Genomic DNA, 22,968 nt, shown 5'->3' with positions numbered 1-22,968 from the left:
CACTTGTTGTTGGGTCATTTTTTCCAACAATGTTACCATATGAAATGGAAGATATAACCGTCCACCAAATTTTTCTAGTTTTTCTACAAAAGTAGTGATGATACATGCAACTTTTCATGATAGTGGTACTCAATACTCCATCTTGGCTTGTACCATGTTGCATATATGTACTTTCTTCCTGTTGCATGTTTGTGTAACAATGTAAGTGTAAGGACTTCCTTAGCATATTCAAAGCATCAACGTGTTACCCAGCTCCATAATAACAAGAAGTGAAGAAAATGCGAATAATATATATATATATATATATATAAAGGCAAACACCATGCATAAATTCTTCAATTTCCTCACGAGAAAACTTTCTTATAAGAATCTTTACATGAAAAATTATATCTTCAAGATTACTTTTAAGCACATACTACCCCTCAAGCTCAAATGCTAAAGCTTGGTGAAGTTGCATCTACACCATTGTGCAGCCAACAAACAACAAACAATACCGAAATTTTAGTGCAAAAATCATTTTCAAGATTCCATTACTTAAGAATGGAATGCTTATAGACGGTGATAGTGTAAGTGTAACATCTCAATTCATAACAACAAAGATGCATTTCTTCACACAACTTAAACCCTGCATTAAAAAGATTATCAGTCGTCTTCAATTTAAAATCGAGTGAATAGTTTCTTGCGAAAGTGTTTCCCACAAACAACGATCAAGATCAAATGCCATATCTTATAAATCCTTTAGGAACGAGTTCACAAAACATAAAATGTTGTATGTGTATTCATTGCTCATGGTAATACCATTTACAACAATCCAATTTTAAAGGTAAAGAAAGTAAACATATAAGACTCTAAAAAAAGCTCTAAATTGAAACCCACCAACGGCGTCGAACCCAACTACCTCTAATCGTTACTAATGTCACCTCCACGTTGCGTCTTCAGCTTCATCGTGATTTGCACAACTAAGACTCTAAGAAATTTTGGGGCACCCACGTCCCGATTTCTATAGATAAAGTAGATGATTACAATAAAAAACAACAACATAGATATAGAAATAAAACATGCAAGCATACATGATGTTGTGAATTCAAATCAAAACTCACACAAATACTTTGATGTGTGGAGTAAAATTAGCACCAATCAAAATTAAAGCGATCAAATTAACAAACACAAAAATAGGAAAAGAGAGGAATTAAAAACACAACGATATTTGTTCATTCAATTTGATCCAAAATTTGACCTACGTTTGAATGAGGGATATCTCTATAATTTAATATCAACGAGTTCTTTACAAAGAGAAACCAAATGGTTAAAATAAATTAGCCTAAATAATAAACCCTAATTTATACCCTTCACCCGAATATATTCCCATGGACAAGATAATAATGATTTATTGATGTAGGCAAAATGGTTGCACGTATCGAAGATAAAGTGGCGCGCAAGAAAGGCTCAATACGAATAGTGCAGATTTGGCATCCGGTGTCAGATTGATTCGAATTATACCTTTTCGGAAAGGGAAAAACCATTACTACTCCATGAGTTACTATTTTTCCAAACATTATCTTCGAGAAAACTTAATGTAGCCTTCTTACTTCTACTAGTATGTACTTGCAAAAAGCACAATAAGGGATACTAGGGTTAAGTATCATATTCTAGAGTTTAGACTGATTATTGGATGCCTTGAGGATGCTCTCAAGGATGGTATTTATAGCCTCTGATGGGCCTGATTTGTGGTTACTTGACTAGCAAGTGGTGGGGGTGTTTTGGGTATTGGAGCGTTTCTAGAAAGTTGGAGTAGACAGAGGCAGCATTCTGCGAAGGACGTGCCTTTAGGTTTTAAGTCCCTTTTGGAGGGCATTGAGGCTTCTGGAAAGGTCTAGAAGCCTTTATGAAGGTCTTTTGAGCCTTTAGGAGTATTATGACGGTTCACAGCCCCCCAAGCACGAGTCTTAGTACAAGGCGAAGTGATTTATCTGCTGAAAATTTTTGTCTTTGGAGGAAAGCTCTTGGAGTAATTCCAAAGTCCTTTGGGAGAAAACCCGAAGGTTACGTGTGTTCTATGTTCAGTTTAACCCCTGGGCATTCTTAAGATGTTTAGTGATCCCTAAAGATGCACGTATCGCTTGCGTACGTAATATCGGTCCATACAGCCCCCCAAGCATAAGTCTTGGGACAAGGCGAGATGGTTTGTCAGAGGCGAGATGTATGTTGTAACACCCCGTTTTCCCAACGTAAAAATTTCATAATTAAAAATCAGAGTAATTCCACTTTAAACGGAATGCTACACTTCTTAAAAATTCATAAACTGAATAAATAACAATTTATTCTTCAAAATCATTTAACATAAGTAATTCAAAACTTCGCAGCGGAATTAGTTCATTCAACATAAAAAGTCTTTGCCACGCAGGCCTCATCAGAAAATCTCATAAGTCTTGGTTCAATATTTATTCATAAAAGTTCATAAACAATACGTAAGGAATAGAAGTAAAGTCAAGTCCCATCCCGTTACGTATCAGAGCACCTAGACACACATGTGAGGAGTCCACTCACGACGCCTCTAATCTTGATTACCTGCAAGTTACTCATACGAAGAGCAACATTTCCAAGCAGAGGGGTGAGATTTCTCAAACAATAATATAAAGCATATAAATCATGTAAAGTACATTCAACAACTTAAACATCCTATAATTCATTAATCATATCTAGCAACTTAAACTTCCTTAACTAGTATCATTATTCTTCCTACATTAGTCATATACTTCATATTATATCATCATATAAATATCATCACATATCTACAAATATTAGTCATAAGCATTATCATATATCCTTTTAATCATAGCATCTTAATCATAGACATAAACATCATCATATAACATCAAGTACTAATCATAACCATAATCATCAAATCATAATCATCAACTCATAAACAAACATCATCATCAAAACAATCATGAACATCAACAACAATAATCATTTAGCATCTTATAATCATCATAACAGCTTCTTAATCAAACTCATAATCGACTTCATAATCATAGTCATAAACAACTTCATGATCGACTCGACTCTTGACTTGACAATGCGACTCAACTCGACTATGCAACTCTTATCATCTTAAATCATCTTGAGTCATCATGAAAATGCAAATGCATGTGGTACCAATCTAGGGCATAAGCCCTCATCGTCGTGGTTGAGCATAAATATACTCCTAGGGCATAAGCCCTCATCGTCGTGGTTGAGCAAAAGCTCCATCATCGTGGTTGAGCAAAAGCTCCATCGTCGTGGTTGAGCAAAAGCTCCAGGGCATGAGCCCTCATCTTTAAATGAGTATGCATGGACTCAACATCTTATGTCTTAGAAACTTCATGAACATCTATGACATCTTAACATCTTGACAACATAACATCTTAACAACTTGATGACTTCATAACGACTCGACGACTTAACAACTTCATATCATCTTAACGTCTTAACATCTTAGCATCATGACAACATATGGATCACATAAATAATTCATGTCATATCATAATATAACAATATCAAATGATAATAAACAACATCTTAAAACATCATATTCATCAATCATAAACAACTTCATATAACATCGTATTTAAACATCAACAATAATTCACTATGTATCTTTGTAAAACATAATAAATTATCCACAACATATATTCATGTCAAACCAAAACTATTGGAAAGATATCACAAATATCAACAAATTTAATGTTTACGACAAAGATCAATTCAAAACAGAAACATATGAACAAAACACAAAAACATGAAACAGAGAATGCTGCAACTGTACAATTTTGCTAAGACCTCCCTGTAGTATTTTCATCATAACTCACAGACCAAACATCATTTTCACGTCAAACCAAAGCCACTAGAAAGCTAACAAAATTATCTAAAACTTTCATGTTTACTCCTAAGACCAATTCTGTACCGATCAATACCAGTTTTTATTTTAAATTCGGAAAAGTTGTGCTGAAAGTCCATAAAAATTCACTGTGACCTACGTGCAGTAATTTGACCATAACTCAAGTTCTATAAATCCTATTGACGTGAGACCAACGGCATTAGAAAGCTAACATCCATACCTACAACTTTCGTGTTTACACCTAAACCCAGTTCGGAACTTAAACTTGTCAAACTGAGACAATAAAAACGTGTTTTGCACATTGACAGCAAAATCGCAGTTCAGCTGCGATTTCGCTTTGGGGAAATCTTTTCCACTTCTTATTCGATCCAATACTCTCCAAACTTGACCCTAATCATTACCCTATGATTGCCCTATCATTAGAACACTAATTATTCATCAACTTACTGTATGCAAATTCAAAGGGTTCTCAAATCTATTAACAACCTATTACAATTATTAAACCCTAATTCTTAAACTCACCAACATCTCATCCAATTCCATGGTTTTAACCTCAAAACTACATCCAATAATCATCCTATGGGTTATCTAAGGACTGTATACAATTTCTACATCAATTCAACAAGTTTTCATCATCTAATCATCAAAACTCTCTCAAAATCCTAATTCTCAAATTCTCACAAACTCTCCCCAACTTGTTAGATGTAATCTAATGATTTAACAACTTAATATTAATGCAAGATAGTCTCACCCTCACCTTAGATTAATTCCTGAATCAGCGGCAGCGTTCTTCTTTCCTAAGGTCTTCTCCTCTTCTCTTGACTTTTCTCTCCTCTTCTCTTCTTTCTTGTTCTCCTCTTTTCCAAAAAGCGGTTTCCGGTAAACTCTTTCTAACCTAAGCTTCTCTATTTATAATACTAAAATATTCTTCCCAAATCTATTTAGTCCCAACAACTTATTCTTCTTTCTATTCTAACCCCCTTCTTATTTCTCTTACACCTCAAAACTACTCTATTCCTCATAATCTTATTTATTTCTAAATTAAATATATCTCTCCCCCACTTAATAATAATAATACACCAATAACAAATATATCTCTAACAAATAACAAATATATTTCTACATTAAATAACATATATATTTTCACACAAAATAACAAATATATTTCTACACCAAATAACATATATATTTCTACACAAAATAACAAATATATTTTCACACCAAATAATATATATATTTCTACACAAAATAACAAATATATCTCTTCATCAAATAACAAATATATTTCTACACAAAATAACCCCACAACTTAATATTTATTTTATTTTCGAATCTTATTTTATTAAACAATAAAATAAGTTACAACGTCTCATAAATTTCCCTAAAATCATATAAATCACATAAATCTTATAAATCACACTAATCATATAAATATATTCTAAAACTCATTTAAAATAATTAAATAAAAAGGAGGGCGTTACATATGTTGCGGTTCTGGAAGAGTTCGGAGTTCAAATTCCTCTTAACGCTTTTGAAATGTACGTGTTGAAGACCTTGAATGTGGTGCCCTCACAAATTCGTTCTAACAGTTGGGCGTTCATACGAGTATTTGAAATTCTTAGTAAGGCCTTTGAGATTGAGCCTCTACTTGGTCCATTTTTGTACTTCTATGGGACCAAAGATGTTAACAAGGGAACTTGGGTGTCGTATAGTGCCCATCCTGGTAAAAGGCTTTTTCCTCCTTACACGTCAAATTTCAAAAAAGACTGGAAAGATACCTTCGTCAAGGTGAAAGGGGCACCGAACTGTGTGGCTGCTTCAACCTTTGTTAACGGAGAGCCGAAATTTCCTTTGAGCTGGACTTACTCCCCAGCTACTATAATGGGCTACTACTTTGATAAGATGACGTTGTATGAACAAGGGGACACAGATGATTTGGACGCCTATTTGCGTGAGTGATTTGTTGTACTGGTCTATCTCTGTGCACATTGTTTGGTGTTTTATTTTTTCTGATGTTGTCGTTTTTTTCCTTTTTCTTTTTTTTTTGTTGCAGAACCTATGAAGCCCCTTACTCCTGTTGAGAGAAAACAATATCTGGCAGAGTTGAAAGCAAAAAAGCAGCTGATGGATAAGTTGCCAGTGATCAGCAGGCGTGCTTTACCGAAAGAACAAGAGGAAAGACGCCTCTTCAAAGGTCGAGGGTGTTTCTGGTCAAGCGGACATTGATACCGAGCAAATAGAGGTGGCAGAGACGGGGCTGTTGTTGAGACGGCGGAGTCTCCAAAGAAAAAGAAAGCGAGGACGGGGAGAATGATTATACTCGTGTGCATTCTACTGGCGCGGTTGTGTCAGAGAAGGAAGGAAAAAGTGCAGTGTCAACCTCTCTTAATGAGAAAGTGGTGGAGTCCTTCTGGCATAAGGACTTTGACTTCCGGAGGTAGAAAAAAATACTTGTTGTTTTATGAAAAATGTTTTATTGTTTTCGTTTTCTTTATTCCTGAGTAGTTATTATCGTTTAATAGGTACATGTCGGAGAAGGTCCCCATGTCGGAGGTTGACGTTGATGCTGGACTGAAAAGCAAGTTTAGTGATTTGGTGATGGATGCTGGTGAATCTGCTCTCAGGATTCTCTTAATGAATCATGTGATGGAGAGGAAATTTATTGATACAGAGAAAAAGTGTAAAGATGCTACTGAGGATGTCAACAAGTGGAAGCATAAAGCTGATGGCGTGTAGACTAGGCTGAACGAGGCCCTGGAGGCAAAAAAACAAAGCCGAAACGGCCTCGAAGAGTCTTGAGGCAAAATTGGCATCCTCTAATACAGAGAAAGAAGCTGTGGAGTTGGAGAGAGACTCCTTTAAAGAAAAAACTGTCCAGTTGGAAGAAGAGGTAAAGAGGTGTAAGGGAGCCCTTGCAGAGTACTTTGATGATGATTTTGAACGCGCCCGTGAGCAGGCTCAACACTTCTATCCTGATGCAGATCTCAGTGGGCTTGATGCTTTTAAGGTCATAAAAGATGGGAAGTTAGTGGATGAAGAATGATTTTGTCTTTTACTCATCTGTTTTGGTGTTAACTTATTTTGGCGACCCTGAGTGGCGCTTTATCGAACTTATTTGGGGCGAGTCCCCCCTTTTATATGGATCCTTGAATTTAATCGCATTTAATCTTGTACTTCTATGAATTTTTGTTGGCGATGACTGTCGTACCTTTGTTGATTGTTTTGACGCTTTATGTGTTGATTTAATTTTGATGTATGAAATTTTCAAAAAACTCTAGCTTCGTTTGATTGTTTGGAAAGATTATGGCGAGAATAGTTCGGTGACTCTTAGTCATCTCGAACCCCCGGCGACCTCTAGTCGGCTCGGAGTGGCGATAAAAATTCGACAACTTTTAGTCATCTCGAACCCCCGGCGACCTCTAGTCGGCTCGGAGTGGCGATAAAAATTCGGTGACTTTTAGTCATCTCGAACCCTCGGCGACCTCTAGTCAGTATGGAGTGGCGATAAAATGACTTTTAGTCATCTTGAACCCCCGACGACCTCTAGTCGGTACAGAGTGGCAATAATACTTCGGTGACTTTTGTCAGCTTCTTCATGTTTTGGAAATTCTTATCTGTAGGCACTTTGGTGAGAAAATCAGAACATTGAAAAATATAAAAAACATAGCTGGTGCTTTTTCTGAAGAAAATAGGGTGCCTCGTTAAAAACCCTACCCTTGCAGGGGAAAAGAGTGCTACCTTATTTCTTTTATTAAAAGAGTAGAATATAATGATATGTTGATGGCGCATAGTTTGCCTTATTGAAAAAACAAAAACAAGAAGACATAAAAAATTCTAACTATAATAGTGGCGTAAGTTAACCACATTCCAAGTGTGTGGCACTGTTTCTTTATTTAGCTCTTCTAGTTTATAAGCTCCATGGGGGAACTTCTCTCTGATTATGTAAGGTCCTTCCCAGTTTGGAAACAGTTTTCCAATCCGGGTAGGGGCAACAACCTGTTTCAATACGAGATCGCCTTCTTTCATTTCCCTGGGAATTACTATGGAGTTGTACCGACGAGCTGCTCTTTGCTTGGCAGCGAACTCTCTTATGTGAGCTTGTTCTCTTATCTCGTCAATCATATCCATGCTTCACCTGACTCCCACTTCGTTTGCTTTTCAAGTGTAAATTCAATTTATAAGTTTTACAGAAGTTTATTATAAATATTTGAATGGCCTGCAGAAACTTTGTTAGAGATACATTAATTTATACACACTTACCCTCCTCAGAAAAGTTGTCCCTTCGCCAAGTAGGGGTGTTTATTTCGATAGGGAGCATAGCGTCAGTGCCATACACCATCGTGAATGGTGTTTCTTTAGTCTTGGAATGAGGAGTTGTGTGATAAGACCACAATACCTGTACTTATTTTGGAGAGTTTGCGTTTATCATATTATAAATTTATATAGGAGCCAATATATCGACTTATTATTTCATAGAAAAATGTTTGACATGAGAAAGAAGTTTTAAAAAGTATGTCGTTTTACCTCATGAAGTTGTTCTTCCCAAAGTACTTTGGCAGCCTCTAATTTCTTCTTGATGCCATTCAGTAATACCTTATTGGCTGATTCGGCCTGTCCATTAGCTTTTGGGTAGATGACAGATACGAACTTAGTTTGTATTCCTAGATGGTTGCAGAAATTAACAACTGTGGAGCTGGCGAATTGAGTTCCATTATCAGATACTATATATCGTGGAAGGCAAAAACGGCATATGATCTTCTTCCAATAGAATTTCCTGATCCTTTCTGCTGTGATCTTGGCGACTGCTTCAACTTTGATCCATTTGGTGAAGTAATCCACACCTACTATAAGAAATTTTAATTGTCCAGGAGCTAGAGGAAAAGGTCCAACGATGTCGACCGCCAACTTATGGAAAGGCCATGGTGAGTATACTGAGGTCAATTTGTGAGCAGGGGCATGCTTCTTGTCTGAAAACTTCTGGCATTTGTCACACTTTTTCATGAACTCAGAACTGTCATGGAGCATGGTGGGCCAATAATAACCTGCACATAGAAGTTTTGATGCTAGGGATCGCCCACCAATATGGATTCCTTATACGCCTTCATGGACCTCTAATAGAACCAGGTTGGTTTCATCTTCGCCTAAACACCGCATCATTGGGGTTGTTATTCCCATTTTGTAAAGTTTTCCTGACACGATAGTGAATTTGGAAGCTCTCTCATGAACTATCTGTTCTTCTTCTTCATTTTTTGGCGTGAAAGAACCTGTCAAGTATTTTAGTAGTTGGGTCATCCAACTCTCTTTATCTTCAGTAATGGAATTGACTTCTATGATCTCAGGGCTGGGTGATGTGATTACTTCTTGGATCACCGTCATGTTGTTGCCTGGTCTTTTGGTGCTGGCGAGTTTGGCAAGTAAGTCCACCCTGGAGTTTTGTTCTCGTGGTACATAAATAGCTTCGAAGAAGCTGAAACTTTTTGATAAACTGTGTACCTTTGTCAAATACTTGATGAGTTGAGTATCTTTGGTTTGATATTCTCCTGTGATTTGATTTGTTACTAACTGAGAATCGCTCTTTGTTCTTAAGTTCTCCGCCCCAATCTCCTTTGCTAAAGTCATTCCGGCAATGAAAGCTTCGTACTCGGCTTGGTTATTACTCACCTTGAACTCGAATATGAGGGATTGTTCAATTAAAAGATCGTTGGGTCCTTCGAGAACAACGCCAGCTCCGCTTCCTTTGAGGTTGAAGGAACTATCCACTGATAGGAGCCACACATACGACACTTCTTCTTTGATTGGCGAGGTAAACTTTACCACGAAACCTGCTTGATGGGATAATTTGATTTAACCACGATTCTGTGGCTTTGGAAATATGGTCAAAGCTTTCTTGTTGTAGTTACGACAACTAAGGCTAGGCGTTCTATTTTCTGATATTGCAATTCTTCTCATTGACGGCTCTACTCACGAAATAGATCGGCTTCTCGCCGGTGTCTGAATCTTCCACCAGAACTGTACTCATGACATTATCAGAGATTACTAAGTAGAGAAAGAGGATGGCGCTCTTACTGGGACGGTGTAAGATGGGCATGCTGGATAAAAAAAAACTTTTAGATGTTGGAAAGCGTCCTCGCATTCTGGTGTCCATTCAAACTTTTCTTTCTTTTTAATGGAGGCGAAAAAGGAAAAAGCTTTATCGCCAGCACATGATAAGAAACGTGACAAGGCTGCTAATCTTCCAGTCAGTTGTTGGACCTCTTTGATGTTTGATGGGCTTCTCATGTCAATAACCGCCTGACATTTGTAGGGGTTTGCTTCAATACCTCACCTGGTTAGGAGAAAACCCAGGAATTTTCCTGCTTGCACTCCAAAAGAGCATTTTGTTGGGTTTAATCGTATATTGTATTTCCTTACCTGACCCAGGATTTCTTCCAAATCATCAGTATGGTTAAAACCTTCTTTAGTTTTTTCTACCAAGTCATCTATGTATACTTCGAGGTTTCGTCCAATCTGTTGGGAGAAAGTCGTATCCATGCACCTTTGGAAGGTGGATCCTGCGTTCCTGAGGCCGAAATACATGACTTCATAGTGATAGTTTTTGTTGTTGGTCATGAAAGCTGTTTTTGGAGCGTCCAAGGGATCCATCTTTATTTGATTGTAACCGGAATAAGCATCCATGAAACTTAGAGTCTTGAAACCTGAGGCGTTGTCAATAAGGTGATCAATGTTAGTCAATGGGTACAGATCTTTGGGGCACGCCACATTGAGATCTGTATAATCTACGCACATCGCCACTTTCCCGATGATTTTTTGACGAGAACCGTGTTCGCCAGCCAAGTTGGGTATTGAATCTCGCCGATGAAGCAGGTGTCGACCAGCTTTTTAACTTCTTCGTCTACAGCTTTCCTTCTTTCTTCGCCCAGCTTCCTCTTTCGTTGTACTACCAGTTTTACGTTAGGGTTTACAGAAGGTTGCCTAGCAAATAAGTCTATATTTCTTCGTAACAGGTCTGTGGGGGCGGCCTCTTCCACTAGGTTGAGAGATGTTCCGATTTTGGTCGTTTGATGAGCTTCTGGACCAATTGATACCTCTTTCAGATCTTCGGTCGGCTCAAAATGATATTTCATTACCAAGAACTTAGTGGATAAGACACCCCCTAAGAGGTAGAAAGCAGGACGCCCAATAATTATATTATAGGAACATGGCGAGTTAACGACAAGGTACCTGACTCGAATTGTTTTCGCCTGAGATCCGTAGCCAAAGGTGGTTTTTAAAGTGATGTACCCTCGTACGTCAACTCGCTCGCCAGTGAACCCCGCTAGAGTCCCACTGAAGGGTTGTAATTGTTCAGGATCCAGCCCCATTCTTTCAAAAGTGTCGTAGTATAGGATATCGGCCGAACTCCCCGTGTCTATTAATACTCTTTTGATATCCCACTTTAAGATTTTCAAGGTGATGACCATGGGATCATCGTCATGAGGAACAACATCTTGATAATCCTTCTGTGAGAAGGAAATGTCAGTCTCACGCTCTGCTGCTTGTCCGTAATTTTCTTGACATAACATCACTTGCCTTATATACCTCTTGCGTGACGTGCTGGATTCTCATCCTCCTGCGAAACCTCCAGATATGGTATTCAAAGTGTGTCTTTTTTGTTCGCCCTGCCCCTCTTTCTTGTCTTTCTGGTCCCGCTTTGGCTTCAGCCTGTCACCGCCCTTCTCTTCTTCAGCTTACCCTCTTAATTTCCCATTTTGCATCAGTTTTTCGATCTCTCACCTGAGGTGTATGCAGGAGTCAGTGTCATGTCCCCGGATCATGTGATATTTGCACCATTCATTCTTGTCGGTTCCCATGGACGAAAAGCTAGGTGCACATGCTTCTCGGATCAGTTTTTACTTGTAAACTTATTTAAGGATGTGTTCAGGGCCAGTATTCAGTGGAGTGAAGTCATCACGTGGCCCGTTATTATAAGGTGCATAAGGTCACCTTTCTTGCTTTTTATAAGGTTCTTGATCCCTGTTTGCTGGTGTTTGGTATTTTGGAGTACGCTCCTTCGTGTCCCTTGATGTAACATTACTTTCTTCTCTGCATTACTTTCTTCTCCCTTGATGTAACATTCGGATCTGGCAATGATCCCGTCCATGGAATCGGCGGGCTTATAGGCTGGAGATTCGTTGAACTGTCCGGCCATCAAACCATTCTGGAAAGCTCCTACGAACACTTCCTGATTGGGGTTGATTACTTTGATGGTGGTGTCATTGAATTTGGCTACGTATTCTCGCAAAGATTCGTTATGTCCTTGGCAGACATTGAAAAGACTAGTGGCGGGTACCTTTTGATGGCAACTTGCAGAGAATTGTTAAATGAGTTTCCTTGTCATGTCTTGATAGCTTATAATGGAGAATCGCGGGAGATTCATGTACCAACATAGAGCGACATCAGTGAAAGTTCCCGCCAACAGTTTGCATTTGAGAGAGTTAACGGCTCATACGACGGCCATGCAAGTGTTGAATGTTGTGACATGCTCCATTGGATCGCTTTTACCGTCGAAGGATGAAAGATGAGGCGCTTTGAAGTTTTCTAGAACGGGAGCCCCCCAGATTTTGGCGGAGAGGGGTTGAGGTACGGGATCGTCCATCTCGCCATGGTGAGACTCATCTTTTTCTTCTTGCTGCTTTTGTTGAATGGTCTCCATCGAGGTATGTAGTGCTTCATTCTGACCTCTGAGTTGAGCGAGCTGAGTTCGTAAAGTTTTGAGCTCTTCTGCGGTTGCCATGAGGATGGCTGAATTGGTTACCTAAGATCGGTGATTTAGGGTTCTTGAATAAGGGTTGGGTTTCCAAACCACAAAGATGGAAATGATAGCATTATGGAAATGATAGAATTCGTAAAGTTTTGAGCTCTATCTTGTATTTCACATAGTGAACTACCTTTATGGAAATGATAGCATTATCAAGTATAGAGCACCCCAAAACAAACACCTATTTGTTATCCGAGATAAACTATTTTAAGAACAACCTTTAATCTATTCACAAGGACTTTTGACATTAATTTTCAAAGAACATTAGACAATGCAATAGAGAGGCAATATTTCATCCACCGCTACTCATTACCTTTAGGAATTAGTCAAATGTTTATTGAATTCAAGGAAGACGGTATCTGGAAGTTAGTAGGCCAAGTGCATCACTATTGGAAAATATTAGGGCTACATGCATTCCAAAAGTGTTGGTAGAATCCCAGATTATACCCATCAAGTCATGGGCATTTATCTGATTGCATATAAAACATCGCTTCTTTGAATTCCTTTATGTGGAAAGGATTAGTAAGTTGAACATTATGATAAGGTGATGAATGATGGTGGATTTGACTATGATATGTATATATGAAATGTGGATTAACTAGGCGTAAATGATTAATCATCTCAAATGTTAATCGTGCTAAATGAAGTCATGTTAATTATTTAATGTGGTAAATGTTTTATGATGATTATGAACATGTATGTATATAATGATGATGAATACATGCATGAAAAGTGATAATAGGATATTTTAGTATCCGAAGTGACGATGTTTATAATGATGAGGTATTGTATGAACATATGCATTTGATGAGTCATATGTTCATGCATTTATGAGTCTTGATGGGTATCTAGTGACGAGTGGATATTCTAGAGTCCAAAGTGACGATGGAGCAATCGGTAACAAACCTCCGACATCCAAAAATGGTACCACATGCATATAGAGCCGTGTCTAGTACATTGCATGCATATGAGTCTATGTAAAATTTCTCATACTTGATTAGGTGAATTGTGCAAATTATGTGAACATATGTGGACATGTGTACATGGTTATGTAAATTCTTGATTATACTTGTACAATTGTGATGATGGCGATGAAATGAGAATAATGTAAGGACCTCTTTGTGATAAATTGATTATGTGAATACTTGATTTATCTTATGATGTTGATTTATGAATCATTGTGTTATGCCTTGAACTCTAAAGAGATTATATACATGATGTTACTATTTTAAGAAATGTTTAAGTACATCTATGTATGATATTGAATCATATAATACTACGCTTGTGGTTATATATTCTTTATGTTGTGCTTTATCTTACCTTTTATGTGGTTGTCACCTACATCTGTTGAGGGTAGACTTGCAGGTTGAGGACACTTGAGACAGTGTGAGTGCCCAGGGATAGCTTGAGGCTTCCTCGTTTTTAATTGCTTGCTTTTGGAGTCTAGTTGTAGGCTCTCATTAGAACCTTTGTTGGGAGTTACTTTCTTTATGTTATCTGTTGAATTTTATTTGAGGAACCTATTTATGTTATGATGATTTAACTGAGTTTGAGATTGGTAACTTTTGATACTTGAGATATTATTCTGTTGCGACTGATTTATGTTTAATGAACAATGACATGTTTTTAGATTTTATGACGTAGCACCTTGAATATCTATGAATAATTGCTTTATTTATTTTAAATATCGTATGTGGGTACCCTAGCAACAATTTCAGCAACAACACACACAATACTACGAGAATAAAAAACCCCAACATAATGGAACGTAGACGTATTTGTAAATTGAAAGAGTAAAACTAGAAAATAAAATTGATAAAGTAAGATTGAAATTATCATCAAATAGCTTATAGATTTGTCACATACTTGATAATAGTTATGCCAATGTGTATACAAGGTAAAATACTTTTAACCAATTAAAGTCATAAACCTCCAATTGGGAGAAGACTATCTTTATAGATTATTATATGGCAATAATGCTCAAGTCCTTTAACACCAAGCTCTTCAATCGTCCGGGTACTTAAATCAAACCATACTAGTTCATCATCATCTTTTCTAAAGAATATATCACCTTTCTTCCCTGCTCCGATAGGACGTGCAATAGAAGGTATAGGTTCAACAATAAAGACATTAACCCATGATTCCTTCACACCAAGTTGACCTAAGATTTTTATGTGAAAAGTAGTTGTCTCGTCATATATTATGAAAGCAATGGACCCATTTAAAAATGTCAAATGAGAAATATCATAATGCTCAGCTATGTCTGAGGGTAAACGTGTTGTAAGGAATACCTCATTGCATAAGTTAAATGACACCAAACATGGATCCATATTACGACTAATAATGTCACAATTTAGACTCCACCAATGACACACTCCATTCATATACAGTTTCTCATTTGCAGAACTACAAGGCATTTCAATATCAAGTTTCCTCCAGGAATTACTTCTTAGACTATATATCTCCCACATGGGGTCGACATCTAAATATTTTGGCTTTGGCTCATCTACAGGGGTATTGTCACAAAAATATAAATTCCGAATCACTTTATAATCATCTCTAACATGATCATAACCAAAACCATGAAAACTCACTACAGCGTCCATATAACTAGATTGAAACAGGAAAGGGCTGGATGGAATGACCTTGAATTCATCTGTAGTAGGGTTCCAAAACACACATTTTGGGCCACGCTCTTGTGCAAGACAAAGAGTCCCATTAACACTGGTTTGACTCAAAATATCAATAAAACTATCATCCTCGTGAAATGGAGGTGGCCAATCCAATTTGACCATATTCTCAAACTTGTCACCAGAAAGTAAATACAAAGTAGAATGAAATACTTCACCGGGCAAATTTGTATGGTTTAGGAGGATAGAAGTACCATTGTAACAAGAATGATTATTATAAAGGAAATAGTTGTGATACATGGTTAAGAAATGATAGTTTTCAAACAAGAGAGTCCATGACTTGCGTACGCATCCAAACCGTTTCAAAGATTTGAGAGGCAATTTTGACTGGATAGAGAAGGCAAGATCTTCAGGTATATAGTTGTTAACCTTTACATTTGTGGCAGCCACAAATTTCTTCATCTCCAAAAGCTGAAATCACAATTCAAACAAAAAATATTAAGAAATATTCATTTGTTTCATGACTATAAAATGGAATTATTTGCACATAATTGAGGTATTCTAAAAAAAAATCTCAAAAACATAGCAATTTTCGATCAATTGTTTTGTTTATTTTAATCAACTTTTTCTCAAAAACAATAACATAACCATTCCGATCAAAAACAAACAATTTTAAATTAAATATAATATAAAAAAATGTTAGCATCGAAATACAGAGAGAAAGACCATAAACAACACACGAAGAGAGAAGAGACATACCCTTTGGGTTATGGTTGATCAGTTGAAAGAGTGAAAGTAAACAGAATTTCTAAAATTGTTTGTTGACGGATCTTAGATGTGAAATGGGTTATATATATATATATATATATATATATATATATATATATATATATATATATATATATATATAACAAACAAAAATAATTGTTTGTAAATACAAATACAAATGAGGACAATTTTTTAATAAGACAAAAAAAAAAATACTTTCACACAATAAAAAAAGATCTTGTTAACCAGTGCCCTGGTTAAGGAATCTAAAAGTAGAAAATTTTTCTTGAAAATATAAACTGTTACTTTTGACTAACTAATTATTACACCACTTTTTAATAAAATCCTACCTCTTTTAGCGGCTTAACCAATGCCTCGGTGACACTGGTTAACATTCTCCATAAAAAATTATTTTCTTGACCAGTATTGATGACAAAATAAATGCTTTCACACTTAATAAAAAAAATCCTTTCAAAGGAGTACTATTTTAATTTGTGCGAAATTAAGTATGTTGGTCAGACCTATTTGTTTGGGGGACTTCTTTTGGACATACTTGGCTTCTGATATTACAAAAAGGGTTTCTACGGTACACCCTAAAATTAAGGTGTACCGATAGACCTGTTTCATAAATCAATAAATTTACGATAATGTTTATGTAATAAAGAGATATTTATCGATTTTTATATTTTAGAAAATATTATCCCATTAAAAAAAGCATCATTTCATTCTTTATAAGAATTATACAAAAAAAATTTAACATTTTATTGAAAAAATAATCAATATTCACTATTATGAGTAATAAAAATTTAAAAAAATTGAATTTTACTTTGCCGACACTTTTGATAAATAAAATATAATTATTATAATTAAAAATGATAGAAAATATTTTTTCTAAAGAGAAAAAAACATTAAACTATAAATTTAAATACATGGGTGTACCGGTACACTCAAAATTTTCGAGTGTACCATAGAAATTGCCTATCACAAAACTATCAATTACCGTGTCAAACGTTCATAATCTTGTACTTCCTCTGTTTTAAAATACATGTCCAAGTCAACCACTTCACATATGCCAATGCACAATTTTGACCGTTAATATCTTTAATTATCTAAAGTAAAAAATTATAAAAATTTAATATTTTGAAAATATTTGTCGAGACAAATCAAACAACATCAAACATGCTAATATTTGTATTTATACATTAGTAAAAAAAGTAAGGTCAAAGTAAGTCAAGTGAATAGTGCACATTGCAAAAATTGGACATGTATTTTGAAACGGAGGGAGTACCTCTTGATATTTCCCAAACGATGCCTATAAAATAAAGACAATGTAACTTAAAAGTATGACAGTGATTTGGATTCTCTTAATTGAATTTTTTTTTTTCCAGTTTTTCTCTATTTCCACTCTACACCATCAAAACACACACAACAACTTTTCTTTATAATTTACTAACTCGTATTGTATTTCTTGTGTTTGATTCCCTTGATAAAAATTTAGAGAATATTCAATGAAAAGAATTTAAGTATGTAATGACCACTTTTCCAAAACCTGGATTCTATTTCAATTTTCAAAATATGGACAAAGAACAATTAACATATGCAAGGACCAGTAGGCAGAGCGGGAAAATCTAATCACTCATTTTCTTCTACCAATTGCAGTATTAATTATTAAAAATATAATTAAAGGTGGATCTGGGCACTGGACTCCCTTTACACTGTGTTTGGTAGAGCAGAAGATGAGAAGAGAGAAAGAGAGAAGAGAGAAATAGAGAAGAGATGGTGAATTTCTCTTGTTTGGTTTGGAATGCAGAGAAAGAGGGAAGAGAGACCAAAAAGTCATGGGGCCCGTCACTTTTTGTTTTCTCCACAAACTAGCGAAGAAAGGGAAGAGAGAAGTGAATTAGTTATGTTTTTCCAATTTTACCCTTATATTCAAATCTCACATTCTCATTTATGCTTTATCATGGTTCCTGTGAATTGGAAATAATGGTGTCGACAATAAACTGAGCATGGAACAAGGATGTAGATAGTTTGGGCTTTTTTAACTAAAAAAAAGTTCTAATTTCTTTAAAAAAAATAAAGTTCTAGTTTATTTTTTTAGAGAAAAATAATAGATTTAATTACTTAAATTCCCTTAAATTAATATAATTAATCAACTAAAAATAATTAATTACGTAATTTATAAATTAATAGAGAAAAATTAAAAATGAAATTTATTTTATAAGTCTTTTTTAGTTTAGGGGTATATTTGTACTTTTCAAAACAATCAACACTTCTTTCTCCTTCATTTCTCTTCTATCTCTCTTATCCAAACAACCTGTCAAATCTACTTTCTCTCTCACCTATTTCTCTCTCACCATACTCTTTCTCACCTCTTTCTCTCTTATCACTTTCTCTTTACAACCAAACACACCCTTAGTGAAGATCACACGATAGATGATCTTTTTCCATTTCTTTACCCACTGAGTCAAAGGAAGATCGGAATTTTCATGGAAATAAGAATAAATTTTGCTTCCCAAATAATATTGCATTAAATTTATGGGTAATGTTAATCATGGGACACTGGTTAAGGAAGCAAATATAGTAATACTACATCGAAACTTTTGCAGTCAATTCATAAAAAGTCTAAAAAGTATTTCTTTTAATTTAAAAGGCTTAATTAATCATTTGGTCCCTTAACTTATTTTTGGATTTAAATTTGGTCCCCTAACTTTAAACTGTCTCAATTTGGTCCCTTAAGTATCTCTCCGTTTACCAAAGTGGTCCCTTCCGTTAGTTTTCTGTTATGTTTAATAAAAAAAGTTAAAATGTGGTACACGTGTCATCTTCTTAAACCGTTTGATCTTTTTTCTGAAAATACAACCATTAGATCATGCTTGTCTATTATATCTAATTGTACACCACCACCACCAAATTTTTTTTCAACTTTCTTCATCTTCTTTCCTCATTCTCTTCATCATCTTCATCACCATTTTCATACCTTCATAGCACAAACCCAGAAACAAAAAATAAAGTGTATTTTTTTTAAGCAAAATTCATAATCATACATCATCAACAACAACAACAAGATGCAAAATAGAAACTGCAATAACAACAAAAAAAAAAAGATCTTTTTTTTCCTTCTCTTCACCTTCCTTCTCTCTTCTGATCACCTTCCTTCTTCTTTTCCTTCTCTCTTCTGTTCCCTCCTTCAAAAATCGAAACAGAACACTCAAAACCCAAAATCATCAATCATCACTTCCATTCAAACCCTCTATCTTTGGTTTTAGGGTTTATTGTTAGTCATCAACTAGCAATGGCAGCAGCTGGGCAACTAAACTTAATTGATTCACCTTCGCGTGGTTCCCGTAGCGTCGATTGCTTTGAGAAACTCGAACAAATCGGCGAAGGCACTTATGGGTACTTACTTTTTCTCAATTTCACTTTCATCTTTTTCTTCAACATTTCCCAATTCTATTTAAAATTCCAATGTTTATTATGCTTGCAGTCAAGTTTACATGGCCAAAGAGATTGAAACCGGTGAAATTGTTGCTCTCAAGCAAATACGTATGGATAATGAAAGAGAAGGGGTATGAATATGAATGTATTTTCAAACATTTCATTCCTATGTGCAATTCTGTGTAATTAATTAATTTATACTGTAAATTATGCTTGTCATTGTAGTTTCCTATTACTGCTATACGAGAAATCAAAATTCTAAAGAAACTACATCATGAAAATGTTATCAAGTTAAAGGAAATCGTTACGTCTCCAGGCCCTGAGAAAGAAGATTAAGGAAGGCCAGGCAAGTTATTCATTTTCATCGAATTGAAGGAGGGAACAGAAGAGAGAAGGAAAAGAAGAAGGAAGGTGATCAGAAGAGAGAAGGAATGTGAAGAGAAGGAAAAAAAATATCTTTTTTTTTTGTTGTTGTTATTGCAGTTTCTATTTTGGATCTTGTTGTTGTTGTTGATGATGTATGTTTATGGATTTTGCTTAAAAAAATACACTTTATTTTTTGTTTTTGGGTTTGTGCTATGAAGGTATGAAAATGGTGATGAAGATGATGAAGAGAATGAGGGAAGAAGATGAAGAAAGTTGAAATTTTTTTTGGTGGTGGTGGTGTACAATTAGATATAATAGACAAGCATGATCTAATGGTTGTATTTTCAGAAAAAAGATCAAACGGTTTAAGAAGATGACACGTGTACCACATTTTAACTTTTTTTATTAAACATAACAGAAAACTAACGGAAGGGACCACTTTGGTAAACGGAGAGATACTTAAGGGACCAAATTGAGACAGTTTAAAATTAGGGGACCAAATTTAAATCCAAAAATAAGTTAAGGGACCAAAGGATTAATTAAGCCTTAAAATTTTCATTTTTTGGGTTCCTTAACCAGTACACCCCGAAAGCACCGATTAAGATAACCCTAAATTTATAATAAATAATTATGCATGACTTTGATTAGCTTCCTCGATCAGTTGGAAAGACTTTGATTCTTGTGCACAACATTAAGTCCATTCATGTTACATACCTTCGTGATACTATCATTAGTCAATCCTTTACTCTTAAAGCTTATTAGGTTTAGCAACACCTAAACCTAAAAATTTCCCTCTAATTGTACTGCATTAATTACTAAAATTGTTAACCCTAAAATATTTTCCACCAAAGTCTTTGCCAATTTGAATTTCAATAAAAAAAAAATGGTGCACCGTCACCATTTTATGAGTTGCATCGAAAATGTAATACTTGAGATACTTTGTATTGCATTTATTTATGCTATTTTCCATAACGTATCATACTACTAAATTTTGGAAATGAAAAAAATGGTCAAGTTGTGGTTCCAACGCATATATTCATAGCTCTCCACACTCCCTCTGTACTATATATACATGCAAAACAGACTGGAATCAAATAGTACGTCCTTATTTGTTTCTTTATTCATCCATCTTGCTATATTTTTTTCACAGTACTTTTTTCATTAGATAATGTGGTCGCAGCTTGGTTGGGTAGCATGTGTGGGTTCCCTGCAAATTCAATGGAGGAATGACTCCCCATTCTCTATTTTCTTTTTTAAATCTCTTAGTAATTTAAACTTAATTCATAACAATGTATGGTTAATCCAATGGTTCATTGACATTCAAGTGAAAATTAAGAAGAGTAGGATTTTTCATTTGTTAAACAATGATATACATTGCGTTAAACTAATTTTATGATCTTTTTATTTTGATGAATGCATTCATAGCTTCATGAATGTAGTCATTATTTTGGCTGATTTCTTAAGATAATAATAAGTGATTTATTAATTCTACTTCTCAACTTTTTTATTTGAAAGAATGAAATATGTACACCTCTTCCTCTTTTATCTTAAACCTAATTATTTCCCTCTAATTGTAATGCATTAACTTCTAAGCATCTCAACCTTAAAATATTTCCCTCCCAATTACTTCTCAATTTGAATTTCAAATTAATTATGAGAATAAAACAGATTTTTTGCTGACATTTACATAATGTAAATACAAGACAATTATAAAAATAAAATATCAATGGTTTTTTCGACAGAAATAAAATATCAATAGTTAAAAAATATTATAACCATCAACTCTAAAAGACCCGTGCGGCGCACGGGTCGGTGTTCTAGTTATCACTAAAAAGATATTCCTCGGTCTTATTCCCTCCGGTCACTATTATAAGCAAAAGTCAAATTTTAGGTTCATTCAATAAATGATGTATTTAGTCAATAATGTGGACCAAATACATCATTAATTGAATGAACCTAAAAAGTTGATTTTTGCTTATAATAGTGACCGGAGGAAGTAAATTATAAGAAAAAAAACTCATTTTCTTTGTCCCAAATTATAAGTAAAAAAGATTAACTTTTACCATATTTAATTATATTTTATCAAAAAATTATCTTTTCCAAAGGAAAATTAAATGCAAAGTGCATTTAATTTGCTATATTTTTCATTTTCTCTATAATCAACTACCAATGAAAATTGTTTTTACATCTTCTTATAAAACATATTTCAAAGATAACACAAAAAACTATGTTACAAACTACTATGTTTTAGTTTTCTTAATAAGTGTGATTATTATTTTTTTCCTTATAATATGGGACGGAGGGAGTACATACGAATGGTTATAATATGGAATGGGACAACTTTTTAAATTACAGTTGAATATCTTATTTATAAATGTTAACCCGTCTCGTTATATTTAACCTAATTTTAACATAATTTTTTCCTCCACACTTTTGCATTTAATTTAATGTTTATCTCTTATTTATAAATTGTAACTCGTCTCGCTATACTTAACCTAATTTTAACCTAATTTTTCTCTCTTATCCTTTTTTATTAATTTTGTTACGTCTGCAACAATTTAACCTAATTTTTTCCCGCTCATTTGCTTTATTAGGTTTGCAATTATTTAACCTAACAAATTCCATCTAAGAAAATGCATCGCACCAATTTCATTCTATCCTCTTGCCTTTTTTTTCTACACTTATCCTTATTTATTAATTTTGTTATGTCTGCAACAATGTAACTTAATTTTTCCTTATTTATTAATTTTGTTAGGTCTGCATCAATTTAACCTAATTTTTTCACGCTCATTTGCTTTATTAGGTTTGCAATTATTTAACCTAACAAATTCCATCTAAAAAAATGCATCGCACCAATTTCATTCTATCCTCTTGCCTTTTTGTTTTCTACACTTATCCTTATTTATTAATTTTGTTACGTCTGTAGCAATTTGACCTAATTTTTCCTTATTTATTAATTTTGTTAGGTCTGCAGCAATTTAACGGAATTTTTTCCCGCTCATTTGCTTTATTAGGTTTGCAATTATTTAATCTAACAAATTTCATCTAAAAAAATGTATCGCACCAATTTCATTCTATCCTCTTGCCTT

General features: G+C 34.8%; 3 protein-coding genes and 1 long non-coding RNA gene across 4 annotated transcripts; 1 reads left to right on the top strand and 3 right to left on the bottom strand.

The window, feature by feature from the left end:
• Positions 1-8,971: 8,971 nt before the first annotated feature.
• Positions 8,972-11,442, bottom strand: LOC146945759 (uncharacterized). Its single transcript, XM_085748096.1, has 4 exons — positions 10,665-11,442; positions 10,292-10,575; positions 10,012-10,171; positions 8,972-9,702 (listed from the first exon to the last, which is right to left on the bottom strand). The coding sequence occupies exons 1-4, from the start codon at positions 11,440-11,442 to the stop codon at positions 8,972-8,974; spliced, it is 1,953 nt and encodes a 650-aa protein (XP_085604222.1).
• A 3,067-nt stretch (positions 11,443-14,509) lies between these two features.
• On the bottom strand, positions 14,510-15,769 carry LOC146945758 (F-box/kelch-repeat protein At3g06240-like). The gene has a single exon (XM_085748853.1). It carries the CDS (start codon positions 15,767-15,769, stop codon positions 14,600-14,602), a length of 1,170 nt encoding a protein of 389 aa, XP_085604979.1. The 3' UTR covers positions 14,510-14,599.
• A 3,130-nt stretch (positions 15,770-18,899) lies between these two features.
• LOC146945757 (uncharacterized) lies at positions 18,900-19,266 on the bottom strand. Its single transcript, XR_015026475.1, has 2 exons — positions 19,206-19,266; positions 18,900-19,055 (listed from the first exon to the last, which is right to left on the bottom strand). It is a non-coding gene; the product is annotated as an uncharacterized LOC146945757 (long non-coding RNA).
• A 74-nt stretch (positions 19,267-19,340) lies between these two features.
• On the top strand, positions 19,341-20,267 carry LOC146945756 (cyclin-dependent kinase C-2-like). The gene is made up of 3 exons (XM_085744030.1): positions 19,341-19,474; positions 19,563-19,644; positions 19,739-20,267. The coding sequence occupies exons 1-3, from the start codon at positions 19,371-19,373 to the stop codon at positions 19,847-19,849; spliced, it is 297 nt and encodes a 98-aa protein (XP_085600156.1). The 5' UTR covers positions 19,341-19,370; the 3' UTR covers positions 19,850-20,267.
• Positions 20,268-22,968: the final 2,701 nt, after the last annotated feature.

The sequence above is a fragment of the Medicago sativa genome, chromosome 2 (genome assembly GCF_051527215.1).
Source record: "Medicago sativa cultivar Bolivia chromosome 2, Bolivia_mono, whole genome shotgun sequence".
Lineage (NCBI taxonomy): Eukaryota > Viridiplantae > Streptophyta > Magnoliopsida > Fabales > Fabaceae > Medicago > Medicago sativa.
The sequence above is the reverse complement of the archived record's forward strand: the minus strand, read 5'-3'. Positions and strand labels throughout refer to the sequence as shown.

Coding starts and splice junctions, on each gene's coding strand:
- LOC146945758 (XM_085748853.1), bottom strand. CDS start 15,769: ATGAAGAAATTTGTGGCTGCCACAAATGTAAAGGTTAACAACTATATA.
- LOC146945756 (XM_085744030.1), top strand. CDS start 19,371: ATGGCAGCAGCTGGGCAACTAAACTTAATTGATTCACCTTCGCGTGGT. Junction 19,475..19,562: donor ATCGGCGAAGGCACTTATGG/GTACTTACTTTT, acceptor TTATGCTTGCAG/TCAAGTTTACATGGCCAAAG. Junction 19,645..19,738: donor TGGATAATGAAAGAGAAGGG/GTATGAATATGA, acceptor TTGTCATTGTAG/TTTCCTATTACTGCTATACG.
- LOC146945759 (XM_085748096.1), bottom strand. CDS start 11,442: ATGTTATGTCAAGAAAATTACGGACAAGCAGCAGAGCGTGAGACTGAC. Junction 10,576..10,664: donor ATCATCGGGAAAGTGGCGAT/GTGCGTAGATTA, acceptor ACAACGCCTCAG/GTTTCAAGACTCTAAGTTTC. Junction 10,172..10,291: donor TGGAAGAAATCCTGGGTCAG/GTAAGGAAATAC, acceptor TACAAATGTCAG/GCGGTTATTGACATGAGAAG.